General features: G+C 39.6%; 1 protein-coding gene across 5 annotated transcripts in view; it reads right to left on the bottom strand.

Moving 5' to 3' along the window:
• Positions 1 to 17,667, bottom strand: part of cnksr2b (connector enhancer of kinase suppressor of Ras 2b) — a 56,422-nt gene that overhangs the window by 24,920 nt on the left and 13,835 nt on the right. For 3 of the 5 annotated variants that reach the window (XM_053687714.1, XM_053687715.1, XM_017493315.3), the window contains exons 2-7: positions 15,315 to 15,478; positions 10,969 to 11,171; positions 4,161 to 4,266; positions 3,075 to 3,116; positions 1,926 to 2,045; positions 778 to 837 (exon numbers count right to left, since the gene is read on the bottom strand). In XM_053687714.1, the coding sequence (XP_053543689.1) occupies positions 778 to 837; positions 1,926 to 2,045; positions 3,075 to 3,116; positions 4,161 to 4,266; positions 10,969 to 11,171; positions 15,315 to 15,478 (695 nt within the window). The remainder of the gene's footprint in view (positions 1 to 777; positions 838 to 1,925; positions 2,046 to 3,074; positions 3,117 to 4,160; positions 4,267 to 10,968; positions 11,172 to 15,314; positions 15,479 to 17,667) is intronic. The other 2 variants (XM_053687716.1, XM_017493316.3) reach the window with 1 other exon arrangement.

Below are 17,667 nucleotides of genomic sequence, written 5' to 3'. Positions count from 1 at the left end.
TATGAATATGCAGTTTTCTCATGATGTTGACATAACAAAAGTTGTTTTCTCATGATCTCGACTTAACAAAATAGTTTTCTTGTCATCTCGACTTAATGTTCTCATGATCTCAGCGTAACAAAATAGTTGTTTCCTTCCCCTACTTTACATGTGATGTCATTCACACAATTCTTTGTATATCTGTAACACACCCATTCACAGGCCAAATAATTTATTGCAAAGTTTTTTGATTTTTGCACCATTTTGTGTAAACATTTTGTAGAGACTGTTGTGTATGAAAATCCCAGGACATCAGCAGATTCTGAAATTCTCAAACCAGCCCATGTGGTTCCAATATCCATGCATCCATCACATCACAGAGATCACAACATTCCCCTCATTCTGATGTTTGATGTGAACATTAACTGAAGCTCTTGACTTGTATCTGCATGATTATTATGCATTCTGCTGCTGCAACATGATTGGCTGATTGGATAACTGCATAAATAAGCAGGTCTAGAGGTGTTCCTAATAAAGTGGACAGTGAGTGTAGTTTGAACAGAGGGTGCAGTTGTATGGGAAAGGGGAAGGTGTGACATTGTTTTCACTGCACCTAAGATTTCACCGTGCGGTCAGAAAATAGCTCACAAATGACAAACTGTTCTTTGTAAAGCACTTTCTAAAGCACAGCACAAATTAGTCACAACATGAGCACAATTTAATTAATATAGGATTAATGAAAGGCATAACCTGTATGGCAGGTTTGTAATTACTGAAGTATTAAAAATGGCCTCTCACCCCCTCTGTGGTCCCTGTGATGACATGCAGGCCATCATACGTCGACTTGATGTACATGCCCTAGGGGAAGGGCACAAACGCTTCAGAGCTGATGCTTGAAAATACATGTTATACACAGAGTATAGACACATCTACACATGCACACTTTAATAGACTTTGACACAGAAGCTTCAGCATGGGGAGAGGAGAAGAAAGAAACATGGTGTGTGTGAAAGAAGGTTTATTTTTATCTGCCTTCGCTCTGCCTCCATTCAGCATGGAAGAAACTGCTGCAGAGTGTGTCTCTGTGTTTGTGTATATGTTGGTATATATGTGCATGTGTGGGTGAGAGCATTACTGCTCTAATCTACCCTAAGCCACTACAGTACACGCAACATACTTCCAGGTCCTCTGAATCAGGAGTGTGCATCTCTGTATCAACATTTCAATACAATACAATTTAGAGCTATTTTGATGCAATACAATATAGTGAAATTATATAACAATTCTTTCTTGTTATAATGTACAGTATATCATTCATACATTTTCAGGAAAAGCTTAATTCAGTTCAGGATTGTGCTAGATCCTGGAATATTCTGAGAACGCAACAATTGGGTTGCCACAAAGGGCATGTCTCCTTCCTTGGGACTGACAGAGCTCATGCCTCTTTTACTGGAAGTTTTACTCTTTTGCTCATGCCTCTTTTACAGAGGGCATGATAGATACTAAGGCCACACCTCTTTCACTGGGAACAACATGCAGAGAGACTACAATTCCTTCCTTAAGATTGAAAGACACATCGGTCATGCTTCCTTCAACAAGACTGAAAGACACATAGGCCATGCCTCCTTCACTGGGACTGATAAGAATTGAGGCCATGCCTTATTCACTTGGACTGACAGGTATAAATGTCATGCTTCTCCCTGTTACTGACACGCACAGAGATCATGCCTCCTTAACTGGGACTGACAGGTACTGTAAAGCATGAATAGGGACAAATGCACAGCAACATAATCTACATTAGTTTAAAAAAAACAAAAAACAGCTGTACGTGTGTATCAGAGACACCCAGACTGATTTTATATAGATCCTTTACCACTGTGAAATTCATAATGTGAGAGAGTATTGCAGGTTACAGAGTACAGAGTAGAGAATGTCCTGACACCCACCAGCCCCTCTGTCGATTTGATGTTATCCAGTTGCACCACCTCCAGGTGAGCAGCCTGGGACACCATTGGGTCTGAGGAGAGCGTGATAATATGGTCACATACATCAGACAGCATCTTACACTGAAGAGAACGAGAAAAGAGACGGAAAGTGGGATTGAAGATGAGGAAAAGGCATTAATGAAAGAGACTTCATGATACTGTACAAAGCTTCTTAGAGTCTAATAGCTTATAGTTCATTCGGGGACAAAAATCAAGCCCAAATTACTAGTTTATTATATAGTATAAAACATAAACTTAAACATATATATTTTTTAAAACCCTAAATAAATAAATACATACATACATACATACATACATAATATAACCTTAAAGGTACAGAGTTTAGTAGCTTTGGTTTCCTGAGTTTTCATCCAAACCCCCCCCCCAAAAAAAAATAAAAAATTCAACCGCTGCTTACTGAACAAATGTACAAATACAAAGAAAGGTAATTCAACCAGAAGTAATAAATATATAGAAAATTCAACTGAACTAACACAAATGAAATATCAGAATTATAATCTGTGATTTTTTAAGTATATGAAATTTTAATTATTATTATATGGACATAACAATATATAGGCTACATCAGAAAATGTGCATGTAATACACAGGGTTCAGCTGATGAAGCAAGCAGTTTAGCTCTTTCTCTCCCTCTGCCATGATCAAGCATCCCTGCTGTGCTGCAATATGCTGAGCTTTTGACTGCATGGTCACTGTGACGCCCCTCAACACCATCTGAGCTTCTGTGTGATCGCAGCATCGTCACGAGACAGACTGCTTGCATTACATCACATCTCTTTTTAGGCTACCACAGACTTGTCCTTGTTCCATCAGACCTATTCCATCTCCCCCTGTTCGCTTTCATTTTGCCCTTCTTCGCTTCATGGCTATATACACACTACTAAAATAAGAAAATTCTTGGTGCAGCAGCTAAAGATTTCTTTCTGTCTCTCTCAGAAGGCATGTGGTTCTGTCATGGTATTTATAGCAGGAGGGCAGTGGTGTCCTGACCGGCACTGCAATGTGGCACAGATGAGCTGCAGAGCTCTTAAATCACATGCGCACACACACACGCACACAGACAAGACATACATACACTTCTTCTCTTACCACATGCAGTATTTTATTCTCTGTTTCATATACTGTGTTGTCCTGAAAAAAAGAAGGAAAGATTAAAAATGTACATGATATCAACCAAAAACAAAATCTAAATTTCTGCATAATGCAAATGTAGTCAATCAGTCAAGACATGTTTGGGACAAGGTCTGATGTTCTCTAATATTGCATTGGTTAATAGTAACGGAAGTCTATATCACATGTGTGTTGATGTGCAAAACCATACATTTTCTCGGGAAGTTCTAATGCATCTGTAACCAAAAGTAGAACTGCCTATGTTCCTGTAGCAAACAGGAAATTCTAATTATTTAGTAGTAAAAGTAAGTGAGGGAGGCCAGTATGTATGCTGGGGTTGGTCCTGTAGCCAAATCACCTCTGAGGTGTTGGCGATGCTTGAGTTCCCTCTCCCACTCAGACAGATGAGTGCGGTTTGAGTGAGTCAGCCCTCCCACACTATGCCTGCTCTTATTCCTCTATGTCTCCTTTGCTCATTTCCTCCTCTTCTCACCTCATCTTCTCTCTTCCTTGCACCACTCTGAGCTGTCGGCTCTGTACGGCCGCTCACATGCATGTGGGTGGTGGCAACTGCTTTCTAAGAGGAACTCCGCTGTCCAGCTTTAGAACATTTTTATGACTAACAAGTGACATATTTGGAGTGTTGCTTGGCCACAGCCTTGCAGTAATTAGGACTATTATATAACACATATTTACACAACATGTATGTCAGTCAGCTTGAAAAACAGCAGACAGACATCTCCCTCACACGCGCACACACGCACACACCATTATGGCCTAATTCTAAAACGCAAAGTTCTGGGACATCAGTTTCTCTTTCCTCCCACAGGAACTGGGCTGTCATCATGCCCCACACTGCAGATACACTATTTCAGTCCAGAGCACAAAGCCGTAAGTTAGAAAGAACATCTCTGTCCTCCTTCTACAGAATCCTCTGGCCCGAAATAATCACCCCACTCTCAAACCTGTGCCCTTAAAAATCTTAAGGTCTTAAAATACTTTGCCAAGTCAGTAAAAATAGCAGATTGAGAAAGCTGAGAAGGCTGTACCTCTGGTGTTGCATACCTGTTGCACTATTGTGGTTAGTTCTAGACAAAGCTGGATCACGTTGTTCCTGGTCAGAGAATAATCAGCCACTGCAGCAAAAGGAGACCTGAGGAAGACGTGACACCTGGAATTAAGCAGATCACTCTTACCCACAGCCTTATTAAAAGGAAATTACACAATAAAAGGACATTTACACAAAGATTCATGTCATGGTGCATGTATGCTTGCAGGGTAACTGTGATTTTAACCCTTAAATGCATTGTTTCGCTAACATTTGCACAAACATAAAACAAAAAAAGGTTTACAAATTTCCATAATTATACTGTATAAAAGGTTTTATATTGACAAAGAATCAGAAGTGGCTTGTGACCATAGGTTTTGGTTAAAGTTGAGAGGCTATCACAAAGTTGAGATATAATAAAGTTGAGAGGCTATCACACGTGATGTTGTGAATTTATTTAAGTAAACCCATAAGAGGCAGCTGAGACATCATAGTCATCCAGCATACAGTCTAGTAGCTCATTTTGAGGAAGGTTTATTCATTGGTTCAACTGTGTTCAATACAACTGGTTTCCCCTCGCCATTGTCACAGTGTATACGGTGCATACAGAAGATGTAATATTATTAACCAGGGTTACCAGATTTTTAGCAAAATTTCCAGCCCAACTATATCTCAAAAAAGACAAAAAGGACCTGCAACAAAGGCAAAGAATTCTGGCATTGTAAAAGGCTCATGTTCTTCTTTTTCTCAGCCTTTGCATTGGAAACATGGTCACTATAGTGCACTCATTTCTGATACTGACATTATCTATTCCATAAATACCTTTCCCTCGCTGAAAAATTCCTCTTCGAAATATATTTTACAAAAGAAATGGTTCTTTGCATCATAGACACACTGTTTACATTTTGCCTTTGTTTGTGGATATTTATTACATTTAATTTCTGATTATTTGTTATAAGCCCGATCTTGGCAGCTGCTGAGTATTTTTAAAACTAGCCCAATTTGGCAGAGAACTTGGCAATGCTGTTATTAACTGTGCTATCGGCTGCTCCTTCCCTGATTCCCACCCCAATGGGCCTTGCTGAAGTTCTCATTTTTGACTAACTGGTGCAATAATAACTCTATGGAGGTAAGTAGGGCTGTGTGCATGCTACCATATGATTGTGCAACATCTAGAAAGGTGACAATGGAAGACAATGGAAAATCACCTGATGTCTGTCAAATAGCAAATTTTAAAAAAATCATTAGTTTGCTAAAAAAAAAGATCAATAATATTTCAATGGACTTTAAAATGTATGGATTTGTGAATGAGAATTCATATAGCTTAAGGATGAGGCTCTGCCCCACCTTACGCTGTGGACAAGCCACAGCTGAATAAAATACAATATTGGGATTTCAGATTTTTAGGATTCCCATATTGCTAAGGAAGTGAGATCATGGGTCCTCTGTCATCAGTCATCTGAAATATGTATTTAAAGGTTGATATAACAGCATATGGGCATAAGCATTAACATGTACTTAAGTGTTTTCTAACTTCTGGTTACAGCCTCTGTAGTGTATGTGGAATTTCTATGAACAAGAACAACCAAAAAAATCACTGTAGTGAGAAAAGATAAGAAAATCTACTTTCTCAAAACTTATGTATAAAGAATGTCTACAGACAGTTGCTGAAACAACTCCTAGTATATATCCTCACACTATATGGCCAGAAATAAGTGGACACCTGATCATCACATCCATGTGTGGTTCTTACCTAAACTGTTGGCACAAATTTGGAAGTACACACTTATAATGAATGTCTTTGTAAGCTTTAGCATTATAATTTCCCTTCACTGAAGCTAAGAGGGCCAAATGTGTTCCAGCATGACAATGCTCCTCTGCACAAAGTGAGCTCCATGAAGACATGGTTTGCCAAGGTTGCAGTGGAACAACTAGAATGCCTTGCAATAACCTCAACCCCACTGAACACATTTGGGATGAAGTGGTCTGCTCCTCACCCAACACCAGTGCCTGACCTCACTAATACTCTTCTGGCTGTCATATTCCTAAATGTTATAATTGTTATAATAAATGTTATAATAGCAAACTAAATTTGCAATAGGGTGTTTAAAAAGCACAAACAGGTGTAATGATCAGGTGTCCACAAACCTTTGCCATATAGTGTATGTCAATAAATATTTATTGTTTATATTTATAGTTTAGCACACATTTTCATTAGGCTAGAGGATTTCAGGACAAGTCAGAGGTGTAATGGCCGTGACACAGCTGTGCCATATTTGCCTGTTCATTATTTGTTTTCTCTCCCTGCAGTGAGCTGTGTGGGCTTGCACACCTCCAGTGAAAAGCTGAGAGTAATATTTAAGCAAACATTTCTTAAGATGATACTTTGCTGCATAGCACTGCATTAAGTTTGCAAATGATTACCTACGTTTGATATGTGCCTGTGAACAGAAAAAAATGTATTGAATAGGAAATGTGTTTTCAGAAAACCTTCAGGAAAGTTGCTTTTACTGTATTGCCCCATTGTAGTTTTAGATAAAATTAAATAAGAATGGATTTTATATTATATTTATATGAGATTTTCTCTCTTGTCTGTTTCATCTCAATTCATTGTTAGAGTGCAACGATTGTAGTTTTGCCTATAGTCACATATATTTATTTACAATTCATCAACTGCCCTTCATCTTTCCCTATATGTGTTTTTCAAGTAAACATAGATTCTGTTGTTTTCTCACTACATGAAAATGTGTTGAAATTATAGCCCACAGTATTTGCAAATATACAATGCTGTGAAAAAGTATTTGCCTTTGTATTTGCCCTTGTAGTTACTAATTTCACAAATCTATGAAACTGCGTTCATAATGGGGTTCAGCTGGACTAAACGTAACCAGGAATGATTACTGCAAACCCTGTTCAATCAAATCAGCACTGAAATAGAACTTTGTCAACAGCATGAAGCTGATTAAAAGATCTTACCCAGTAACATACTATGCCAAAATTGAAAGAAATTTCAGGAATGATGAGGAAGAAGGTGATTAAAATATATCACTCTGGAAAGGGTTACAAAGCTATTTCAAAGGCTCTGGGTCTCCAAAGAACTGCAGTGAGAGCCATTATCTCCAAATGGAAAAACTCAGCACAGTAGTGACCCTTCCAAGAATTGGCCGACCTTCCAAAATTCCTCGAAGAGCACAGCAACTACTCATCCACAAGTCACCAAAGAGGCAAGAACAACATGAAAGGACATACTGGCCTCTTTTGAATCAATAAAAGGTCACTGTTCATGACTCCACTATCAGAAAGACACTGGGCAAAAATTGCATCCATGGAAGAGTGGCGAGGCGAAAACCACTGCTAACCCAGAAGAGCATTAAGGCTCGTCTAATTTTGCCAAAACACACGTTGATGATCCTCAAACCTTTTGGTAGAATGTTCCGTGGACTGATCAGTCAAAAGTAGAACTGTTTGGAAGACAGGGCTCCCATTACATCTAGTGTAAACCAAACACAGAATTCCACAAGAACATCATACAGTGCCCTCCACTAATGTAGGCAACCTTGGTAAATATGAGCAAAGAAAGCTGTGAAAATTGTTTAACCATTTGATCTTTTGTTGAAAAAAATTCACAAAAATACTCTGCTCTCATGGATATCAAACAATTAATGCTCAATTACTTTGCTCATATTCACCACAGGTGCCAATATCAGTAGAGGGCACAGTACCTACAGTCAAGCATGGTGGTGGAAGTGTGATGGTGTGGAGATGCTTTGCTAATTCAAGCCCTGGGCAACTTGCAATAATTGAGGGAAACATGAATTCTGCTCTCTACCAGAAAACCCTAAAGGAGAATGTCTGATCTTCAGTCCATAAGCTCAACTGGATTATGCAGCAAGACAATGATCCATAGCATAGGAGTAAATCCTAGTCCTAGACGTAAGTGAAAGACTGAACTCCAGTTATCGGAAGCGCTTGGTTGCAGTTATTACTGCTAAAGGTGGCACAACTAGATTTTAAGTTTAAGGGGGCAATTAGTTTTTCACATGGGTGATAGGTGTTGGATAACTTTAAAAAATTAAATAAATAAATAGATAGATAGATAGATAGATAGATAGATAGATAGATAAAAACTGTATGGTGTGTTTACATAGGTTGCCTTTGTTTTATGGTGTATGTTGTTGAATATCTAAAACTATGTAGTATGAGATATACACAAAAACAGAAGAAATCAGGATGGGGCAAATACTTTTTCACAGTACTGTACTAAAGATGCAGTGAATAATATAATTTAATATAATATAAATAAGTATTTAATGGCAAACAGTGAGTTAATGAGGAAAAAGAGAGAAGGACAAAGTAAAGACTGAAAAATGCAGTGTGAGTAGTTTTCTTTGTCCACTGAACATTTTAATTGAGGACAGGTCAGTAAAATAGAGCTCAGTGTGTTTATACAAATCACGGTCATTACAGTGAGTGTCATTTTGTCACTAGAAGGGCCCGTTTTCAGTGAGGAAAAGGCAGTAGAAAACTATAATGGTACTATTCCAGAGGATAATCTTGAACCAGCATACAGACATAAGAACCTTGATCAAAACAAGGAGTAGGTACTGAGGCTCTATATACTGAAGAAATTCTCTAAATTGATGTGTCCCCCACACTTTTCACTGGTCATAGCCAATTTGCGTATCTTTGATTTCTATACGTGTACGTGTCTATAAGTCTTTACGTGACCTGATGTTGCCATGACAATTGTTCACTCACGTCAGGTGTCACGCCCATGCTCACACACTCGCTGAGCGCTCAGAGGTCATGATGAGCTCAATGTGGCAAAAAACCATTCACTCCTGTTTTACTAAGTCGAGCCGTGTATGTTCTTTTGGCATGTGGTATTCATTTTGCACAATGATGAATAATTTGCTACATATTTCTTTTTAAACGCTGCCTATTTCCACTAATGAATAATTAGCCAGATTTGATGGTAATATTAGCCGACCCACAGTCCCGCACAAGTGTGCACTTATTTTCAACTATTTTGTAACGTCCTTTATTTTTATTACAGATATGTTATCTGAGTCCTTCACATTAGAATAAGATGAGTGAATGGTGAATTGTTAATGTTGAATTCGGATTTGCATGGATTATATATCTCTGGATCAGGCAGCATTGCATGTTACATAATGGTTTCTTTTACTATTGATACAACATGTTATTTTACTGATATAAGGTCTCCTTACAGTGACGTGTTTGTTAGTTTAGTTCAATTACAGTCTCTTTGCAACAGTGTGGTTTGAGTGACATTTCTTTTCTGAACTGTAGACTGTTAAATAGAATAGAATGAAGTAGTGTGTGAATATACAAGTATACATTATATACTGTGTGCTGTATATATGCAATACAATGTATACTAAACACAATTTGCAATATTTAAATAATACAGTGCAAGATATAATATAGCATGTAAGTACAGAATCATAAATTGCATATTAAGCCAATTAAGAGCAAGAAGAGACAAAAACCCATCAATTAGACAAAGGTAAGAAAAAAAGAATACCCTTGACATTCTGTCCCCCCACATCTGAAATGATGGCTATGTCCCTGGGCAGTAAGGTATAGTCATGATCACTTCAGAATGGACCACAGTCTTTGTGTGTCCCTACATATTTGGAAAGTCTTATCACATTGTTAAGTCCGAACCTTGTCCTTGTGTTTCTGGTATGCCTTTGTGTTCTGGTTTATGACTCTTGCCTGTTTGTGCTGTTATCAATTATGAATGTGATAACCCTGTGTGCCTATACTATGACCCTGACTATGAGCAATGACCACGAATAATGGATGTACATGACCATGTTTTATGCACCTGTGTCCTGCTTCTACAGCCTACACAATACAATACCCCTCCTATCAATGAAAAGGGACCACGGCTGACTAGATATTATTTGCATGGTGGACCATTCTCAGTAGAGCGGTGACACTGACATGGTATTGGGTGTTGCAGTGATAAGGGGGGGGGGGGGGGGGGGGGGGGGGGGCATGTAAGAACATCTGTGTCACTACTAGGTTGAGAAAGAGTCTATCAACCGAATAAGTATCTGCTCAGCTGTGGTCCTAAGGTGTGGTCCCTTTCTGAGGGAGGGGTTTAAATGGGGTTGGCAAATTGTCCATAGCAATTTTTATTCAGTAATCAACAAAGTAACCTATGTGATAAGTGGACCTTATAAACTGGAAACACTGTATATATAATGCTCATGACTGAAAAATCTTCCCTCATAGATTATAACCATACTAACTGATAAACAATGAGACAAACTCCTGCTGGCATCACACCAACAGTAAACAGTAGCCAAATGAGAATGAGATCCTGCCTGACCAGCCATAATAAAGGGGCACAATGCAAGAAATTATCTGCTCTCTTGAATTATGGGGCTGTGCATTTAGGCAGAAGAGCCAAGGGACTGGACTAACGAGGAGGTGTGTCTAACACTGAGAGCTGGAATGAGGGTGGTATTAGCACACACACATTAACACAAACAAAGCTCTAAGCTGATACGCATGCCCATTTCCAGGCCAACTCATCCGAACGCCTTCATGTAAGAGATTCAGTCTTTTGTTTTGGCTTTGTTTCTCAACTGATTGCACAACATATTACACTTTACATAATGAAATTAACGTGTGTATTTTCTCTTCCCAAACGAGGCCATTAACCTGCTTAAAATTACATTATTGGAGAAGCAGCAGGTAAAGTACAAAGTGATGATTACTTTGATAACACATGGTACAGACATAATTATGAAAAACTGTTCAAAAATGTGGTGTTATGGCAGAGCTGACCTGTCTAGCCAAGCCAGAAGACTTTTCGCAGCAGCGATCAGATCCACCACTGAGGTGAGGAAGTCGTTCGGTAGCTTGCGTGTGGCTCGTCCATCATAGTGACCTCCTCGTCTGCGACCTGTTATGAAGTTCTGCAGGTTTTTAGCAGAGGCGTTGAGCTTATGGGACAGAGTCTTCAGATTCTCCGTCTCCAGACCATAGTTCTGATAATAGGCACAAGGACCGGTTACAGAATCAGAGAGATGTTACATTTTAAAATAGGCATTAAAGGAATTGTTTGGGGGAAAAAATCAAACTGACACAATTTTTCCCTTACTACAGATTTAGTCAATCAGCTAAGCTATTGTGTGTATGATGTTTGCTTGGTTAGCTTTGCACTAAAGCCACAAGGTTAATATAGTTAATGCGAATATAAGAAGAACTGAAAATCTGAAAATGTTGAAAACACACTGACAAATCTCTATGATATTACTGAAGAACTTACGTAATATATGAGAAGGACAAGCAAAGCAGATTTCCATTAACTGTTAGCTACAGTAATAGCTACATTACTGTACACGTCACAACGAAGTATATTGAAAACTGCCCATTTTTAACAATGTATTTTATTCATGAATCCTTTGTGAGATAAAGGCATGGCTTGTTTCCAATTTGAAGGTGACATGAACAGACAAGGGCAGTAGTGACAAACTAACTACAGAAAGGAATGGTAGAAAAAATTATTAAGAATGCCCTGTGGAGCTTTCTGTCAAGTTTTCTACAGTATCTAATGTGACTGAGTATGCTAGGAAACTATCTTTAAAAGCAACAATGTCGTTCCCAACTTAACTAAACTAATTTAGTTTTTAGTTGACAATAGCCACTTAATATTTCAGCAAATTTGCATTAATTTGGGGGTTTGTTACAGTAATAGGGCCCTTTTCATTATAAAGCCCATATGATTTTCTGAGATTTTCTTTTTAATAATGATGGAGAACGTTCATTTAAAAATGATTAAATAACGGTGACTTAGTGGTTAGCATGTTTGCCTTGCACCTCTGGGGTTGGGGTTTGATTTCCGCCTCCGCCCTGTGTTAATAATGATGGTGAATGTTTGCATGTTCTCCCTGTGCCTCAGGGGTATCCTCCAGGTACGCCTGTTTCCTCCCCCAGTCCAAACACTCTAAATGGACTCTAAATTGTCCATAGTGTGTGAATCAGTGTGTGAGTGTTTTTGTGACTGTGCCCTGTGATGGGTTGGCACCACACCTTGTGCTCTGAGTCCCCTGGGATAGGCTCCAGGCTCCTGCGACCCTGTGTAGGATGGTACAGAAAATGGATGGATGGATGGACATGTGCAATGATTTCAGGCCAGTTTGCACAGAATAGTGCATCTTCTATTTGTATCTTGGAAATGAACTTGATGAAGTCTTGACTTGAGAAAGTAAAAACCTCCTGTTTGTGCAAGCTGTCTAACAAAATCTGTAATCTCCTGCTAATGTCTTGGTGCCAGATACCACAGCATACCTTGAGAGGTCTTGTGGAGTCCATGCCACGACTGGCCAGAGCTGTTCTAGCGACACAAGGGGGGCATACACAATATTAGGCAGGTGGTTTTAATGTTATGGCTGATTGGTATATGTCTCTCATAGATCCTTGCAGAATCCCCACAATTCAGATTTGAAGTTTGTGAAAATGATTCCTCTAGTCATGGTATAACTGTACATGGAGTCCACAGAGAGCTTATAAGAAATGGAGAGGCTGACTGGAAGAGAATGATGCTGATGTGTTGGGACGTTGGGGTGCTCAGAAGGAAAGCTACCAAAAGTGTGTTGTGCAAAAAGTTAAACATATCATGTCCCAGAAGTGTTGTGTAGATAAAATGGGCAATTAGCAACAGTCGCTGTCTGACTAACAGTAGTACAAGAGTTACTCATGCAAAATTAACAGTCATGCTGGCTCACACAGGCACACAGATGGGTTTCTGCTGATGGATGCATGGGGAAGCCTGTAATAACTCCAGGCAGAGCAGCAACACCGGAAGATCACAGGATCACTGTCATGTAGGGCTTACAGAGGGATTTCGCTAATGCATTACATCCATGATAGCTGTGAGCTTATCCCCTTACTCACCCTCACCCCAACATACCCTGGCTGTCAATGTACTGTACATGTGCACGACACTCCACTCCCACAATGCTGCATATGCAGGCATATGAGAGACCTTCAGTGCTGAGGGAAAAATGAGTAATCATAATAGTAAATGGTGCTACACTGGACCAACTTGAAACAGCATTGAATAAAGGGATTTAGTAAAGGGAAATGGCTTAAGCACATGACTGATGAATGGGAGGCCAAACTGGCAGATCCACATTCTCAAGTGGTTTTAATTTTCTATTCTCTTCAAACCCTAATCATTCACAAGCACATTGCTTTTTCTAGCACTCCTAGTGTTTTGTGTTGTTATTCTTCCCTCGCTCCTAGTTCTGTCGCCCTTCCATCTACTCTCCCACGCTCATGCACTTTTATTGTCAATTGGTCTTTCTTTCTCGTTCTAATTTCCAAGCTAGCACACAAGAGAATGAGGGAACTGTGTGGGGCTACAGCAGGTAATAACAGATGGGATTTAAACATCAGAAGACTTTTACTAATATTTGCCTATTTCCTCATATCCTAGAAAATATGGTGCTCAGAAGAAAAACTCCACTCTCTGTTGCAGGGTCTTTATATGGGAAAATAACACATAATGTGTGCCACCATCCAACCAATCAGGACCGGGAGGGCTCTGGCCCTGTTTACACCAGTGCTGTTAAATGCTGTTTTAAAATGAAAACGATCCTTGTCCACACTGTCGTTTCTGCTGTGTTTCAGAAACGATCTCCGTCCACACTAGACGACCGAATACGCATGTCACATGACAATTCACGCACACTGGGCATGCGCATACAATTGTAAACAGGAAGTTGGTTGCTAGTCACCGGCAGGCACAACAATGCTAATCACCAGCAGGCACAACAAACTGGTGTTCCGTGTAGGGCTTACGCTGCTTGAAATGAGATTTGTTGCCAATTGCCTCTTGCGCATGTAGGCAGCTGCAGTATTATAAAATACAGAATTCTTAGCGCAATGGCTGCTAAGAAAAGCTTGCGGTTCAGTCTCTGTGTTATTGTTTATACGATCAAGGTAGCATAATGGCCATATGGTAGGGGTTTGACCAATCAGGGAAGGATATGCAATGATCCAGAAGACCCAATCAGGGGGCGAATGTGAGCAGCCACGCCTTTGTTTTCAAAAGTCTTCGTTTTGGTCTGTTTACACTGAAACACGAGCCCAGAGTTTTCAAACTAATATGGGGTCTTCAGTGTTTCCAGAAGTCTACATTTTCGAGGGTAGAAAAGTAGAAAAGGTAGAAAACTCCAAAGTAGTGTAGACAACAGGCGTAACCGTAATAAAAGTTATGCATTTTAAAATGAAAACACACTAGTGTAAACAGGGCCTCTGTCAATTCTTCTTCTTTTTCTCTCAAACAAGAATTCTGGATTTTTAACCATGGAAAAGGAAACACACGAGGATTGGGTCATGACTTTGGAGTGGACAACAATCAACAAGGCAATTTGTCAAGACGGTCTCTGTTTAATTACAGTAAGTCTTTTTCCAGTGATTGAATGTTTTACATTGGGGCACAGAACATTCACACAAACCTCTTCTGCTCCTGATTTTTATGTCATGCAAGACCCTCTGTACAGATCATGCCAGCAGCCAATCAGCATTATTAACATATCCTAGCATTTCCACCATGGTGCGTCACATAGCATTTACACCTCAGATCAATGGCTCAAACTGTGTTCTTAGGAAGTTGTAAGGACACACACACACATTTATGTGTCAGTAAGCAAACCCCACAGAAATGAAGAGAGGCTAATAACACGTACTCTCTCCAGTCTCTATAATACCTCCATGAAGTGGAACCTCGACACGAGAAGAAGAAGAAGCTGGTTGTGTTATTAGATGGGAGGCTAAAATCTAATCTCTATCAATAGCTGGACAACCTAAAATGACTGTCGCAGGCAGACTACATGAATCTGCAGTCTGAGCTAGAAATAAATCAGCCCCAGCCTCACTTCTTCATACTGTTCTGTGAATTTTTCTTATGACCACTGGAGGTGCTTTTGAGTTCAGCATACATAGATAGAGCACCTGAGGATAAAAGGAAAAAGCATCAGGATAACCCTGACTAATGTGTTCGATATGATGTAGAGCAAGGGTCAGCAATTAGGTTTGCCCCAGGGCCAATTTCCCTCAGAGCACATGCTGTGTGTGTATATATATGTGTGTGTGTGTGTGTGTGTGTGTGTGTGTGGCCTCACCAGTGCACACAGCAGGTCCACAGCCTCCAGGATGAGCTCCTGGTGGCCGATGCGAGAAACTCCCAGATCTTCCAGCTCCTGATGGGTGATGCGCAGCAACTGCTCCCCTCCCACCTTCTCCTGTTCAAAGTTCTTAATGTACTGCTGAAGACAGTCATCCAGACCTATGTACAAGCAACACACACACACACACACACACACACACACACACACACACACACACACAGATCACTCTTGTAAGACAAATTCAAACTACATGACAATGTTTAACATAAAAAAAACCTCTTCCTTCAACTAACATTTATTTTAGATTTTCTTCATAAATATAACATTAGTGGTGTAGTTATGGTGTAGACATATTTATGTATAAGCCATAACAATATTCACTTAGTATAAGCCTTTTTTTTCATTCTGGATCATCTCATTTACAAACCATGGACAATACAAAACTATGTTTGGACCCTTAAAATTGATTGAAGACTTTTCAAATTTGAATTCCTCAAGTTTTAAATTACACCACCACACACTCTGTCTACTTGAGTATTGGTCAGCAATCTGTAGGCTACTTCAGAGAAATAAACATACAGATCTGATTTCATGTCAAAATAATCAGATTTGGAAAAAAGACTCTTGTCAATGGGAACATAAGTGAAGCATAAAATGCTACTGGCATTAGCAAGTAACATCCATCCATTCATTTTCCATATCGCTTATCCTACACGGGGTCACTGTGAGCCAGGTGCCTATCCCAGGGTACTCGGGGCACAACCCATCGCACACACATTCACACAATCGTAGCTACACATTGAAATTTTTGGAAATGGCAGTCAGCTTACAATGTATGTGTTTGGACTGGAGGAGAAAACTGGAGTACCCAGAGGAAACCCACAAGGCATGGGGACAACATGCAAACTCCGTGCACACAGGGTAGAGGCAGTATTCAAACCCCCAAGCCTGGAGATGCGAGGCAAACGTGCTAACCACAAAGCCATCATGCACCCTAGCAAGTAAGATTAATATGTAATTTTCTGACTCACATTATTAACATTAACACTATTATGTCAAATTAAGTAACAGAAACACAGCAAGTTTCAGCTGTGTAAAACTAGAGCAACATTTGATAAGCTAAAAGGGCTAGGCTAAAATTTTGAAGAGGCAAATATATATATTTATTTTTAACTTTTAGCATAATTCATGGGAAATAAGCAAACTCATCCATCCATCCATTTTATGTACTGCTTATCCTTACTGGGTCACGGAGAACCTGGAGCCTATCCCAGGGGGCATGGGGCACAAAGCGGGGGACACCCTGAACGGGTGCCAATCTATCGCAGGGCAAACTCACATACACATTCACACACCCATTCATACAATACGGAACAAAATTATCCAGATTGTACAAATACATAAGGAGATGTGATTCTTTGTAATAAAACCAAGTGATTCATTTCACAGTTTTATTTGTATAGCGTATTTAACAATGAACATTTTCCCAAAGCAGTTTTATAGAAATACAAGAAATTCAGGATATGCATGATTGCAGGCAGCCAGCTTTCAGGTTGTTAGCTAGTCAAATGTGGCTAGTTAGCATGTTTTACTTCAGATCCTGCTTCAAAACACCCAGTGAATTCCCCTTTAAGTATGCTGCTAAGCAGCTATTGTCATACATAATTTTTAACAATCAATCTATTCACTGTATTAGCTATTGATTACAGGAAGCTAGGGGAGGCAAAAGTAGATATCATGTTTCAAACATAAAACAGTTTTGTAAGAATACACAGTCCACATTTTAATATATGTAAAATAACTGTGGTGTTGGATATCTTTGACGTGATGCGTCAAAGATATTATACCGACAGATATTAGGTGCATTGTATGTTATTTTTGGCATCCATTTCACCATCCTTCTTCCTGAATTTCAGGCTAATATGAAATGTTGAGTGACTGTACTGTGGCCACAAACTCTTTTTGCTGTCCATTCAGTGATAACACCCGGATGACATTTTGTTGGGACGAAAATCAATTTTAAAACTTGTTAAAAACAAAAGTAATGTGAGTAAAAAGTTGAACATGCTGACTGGATTCACATGCTTACGATTGTTAGGATCCCACCAACACTATATTTCACTCAATAGTATGTTTACATGCAACCAAATAATCCATTACTAATCGGATTGATAGCTCAGTCGGATTGAAAAACCTTCATGCAAACATGGGGCGGCCGTGGCTCAGGTGGTAGAGCGAGTTGTACACTAATCGTAGGGTTGGCGGCTCGATTCCCGGCCCACATGCCTCCACATGCTGAAGTGTCCTTGGGCAAGACACTGAATCCCAAGTTGTTCCCGATGGCAAG

This window comes from Ictalurus punctatus, chromosome 18, assembly GCF_001660625.3.
Source record: "Ictalurus punctatus breed USDA103 chromosome 18, Coco_2.0, whole genome shotgun sequence".
Taxonomy (NCBI): domain Eukaryota; kingdom Metazoa; phylum Chordata; class Actinopteri; order Siluriformes; family Ictaluridae; genus Ictalurus; species Ictalurus punctatus.
Note: the sequence above shows the minus strand (reverse complement) of the source record. Positions and strands in the feature narration are given on the sequence as shown.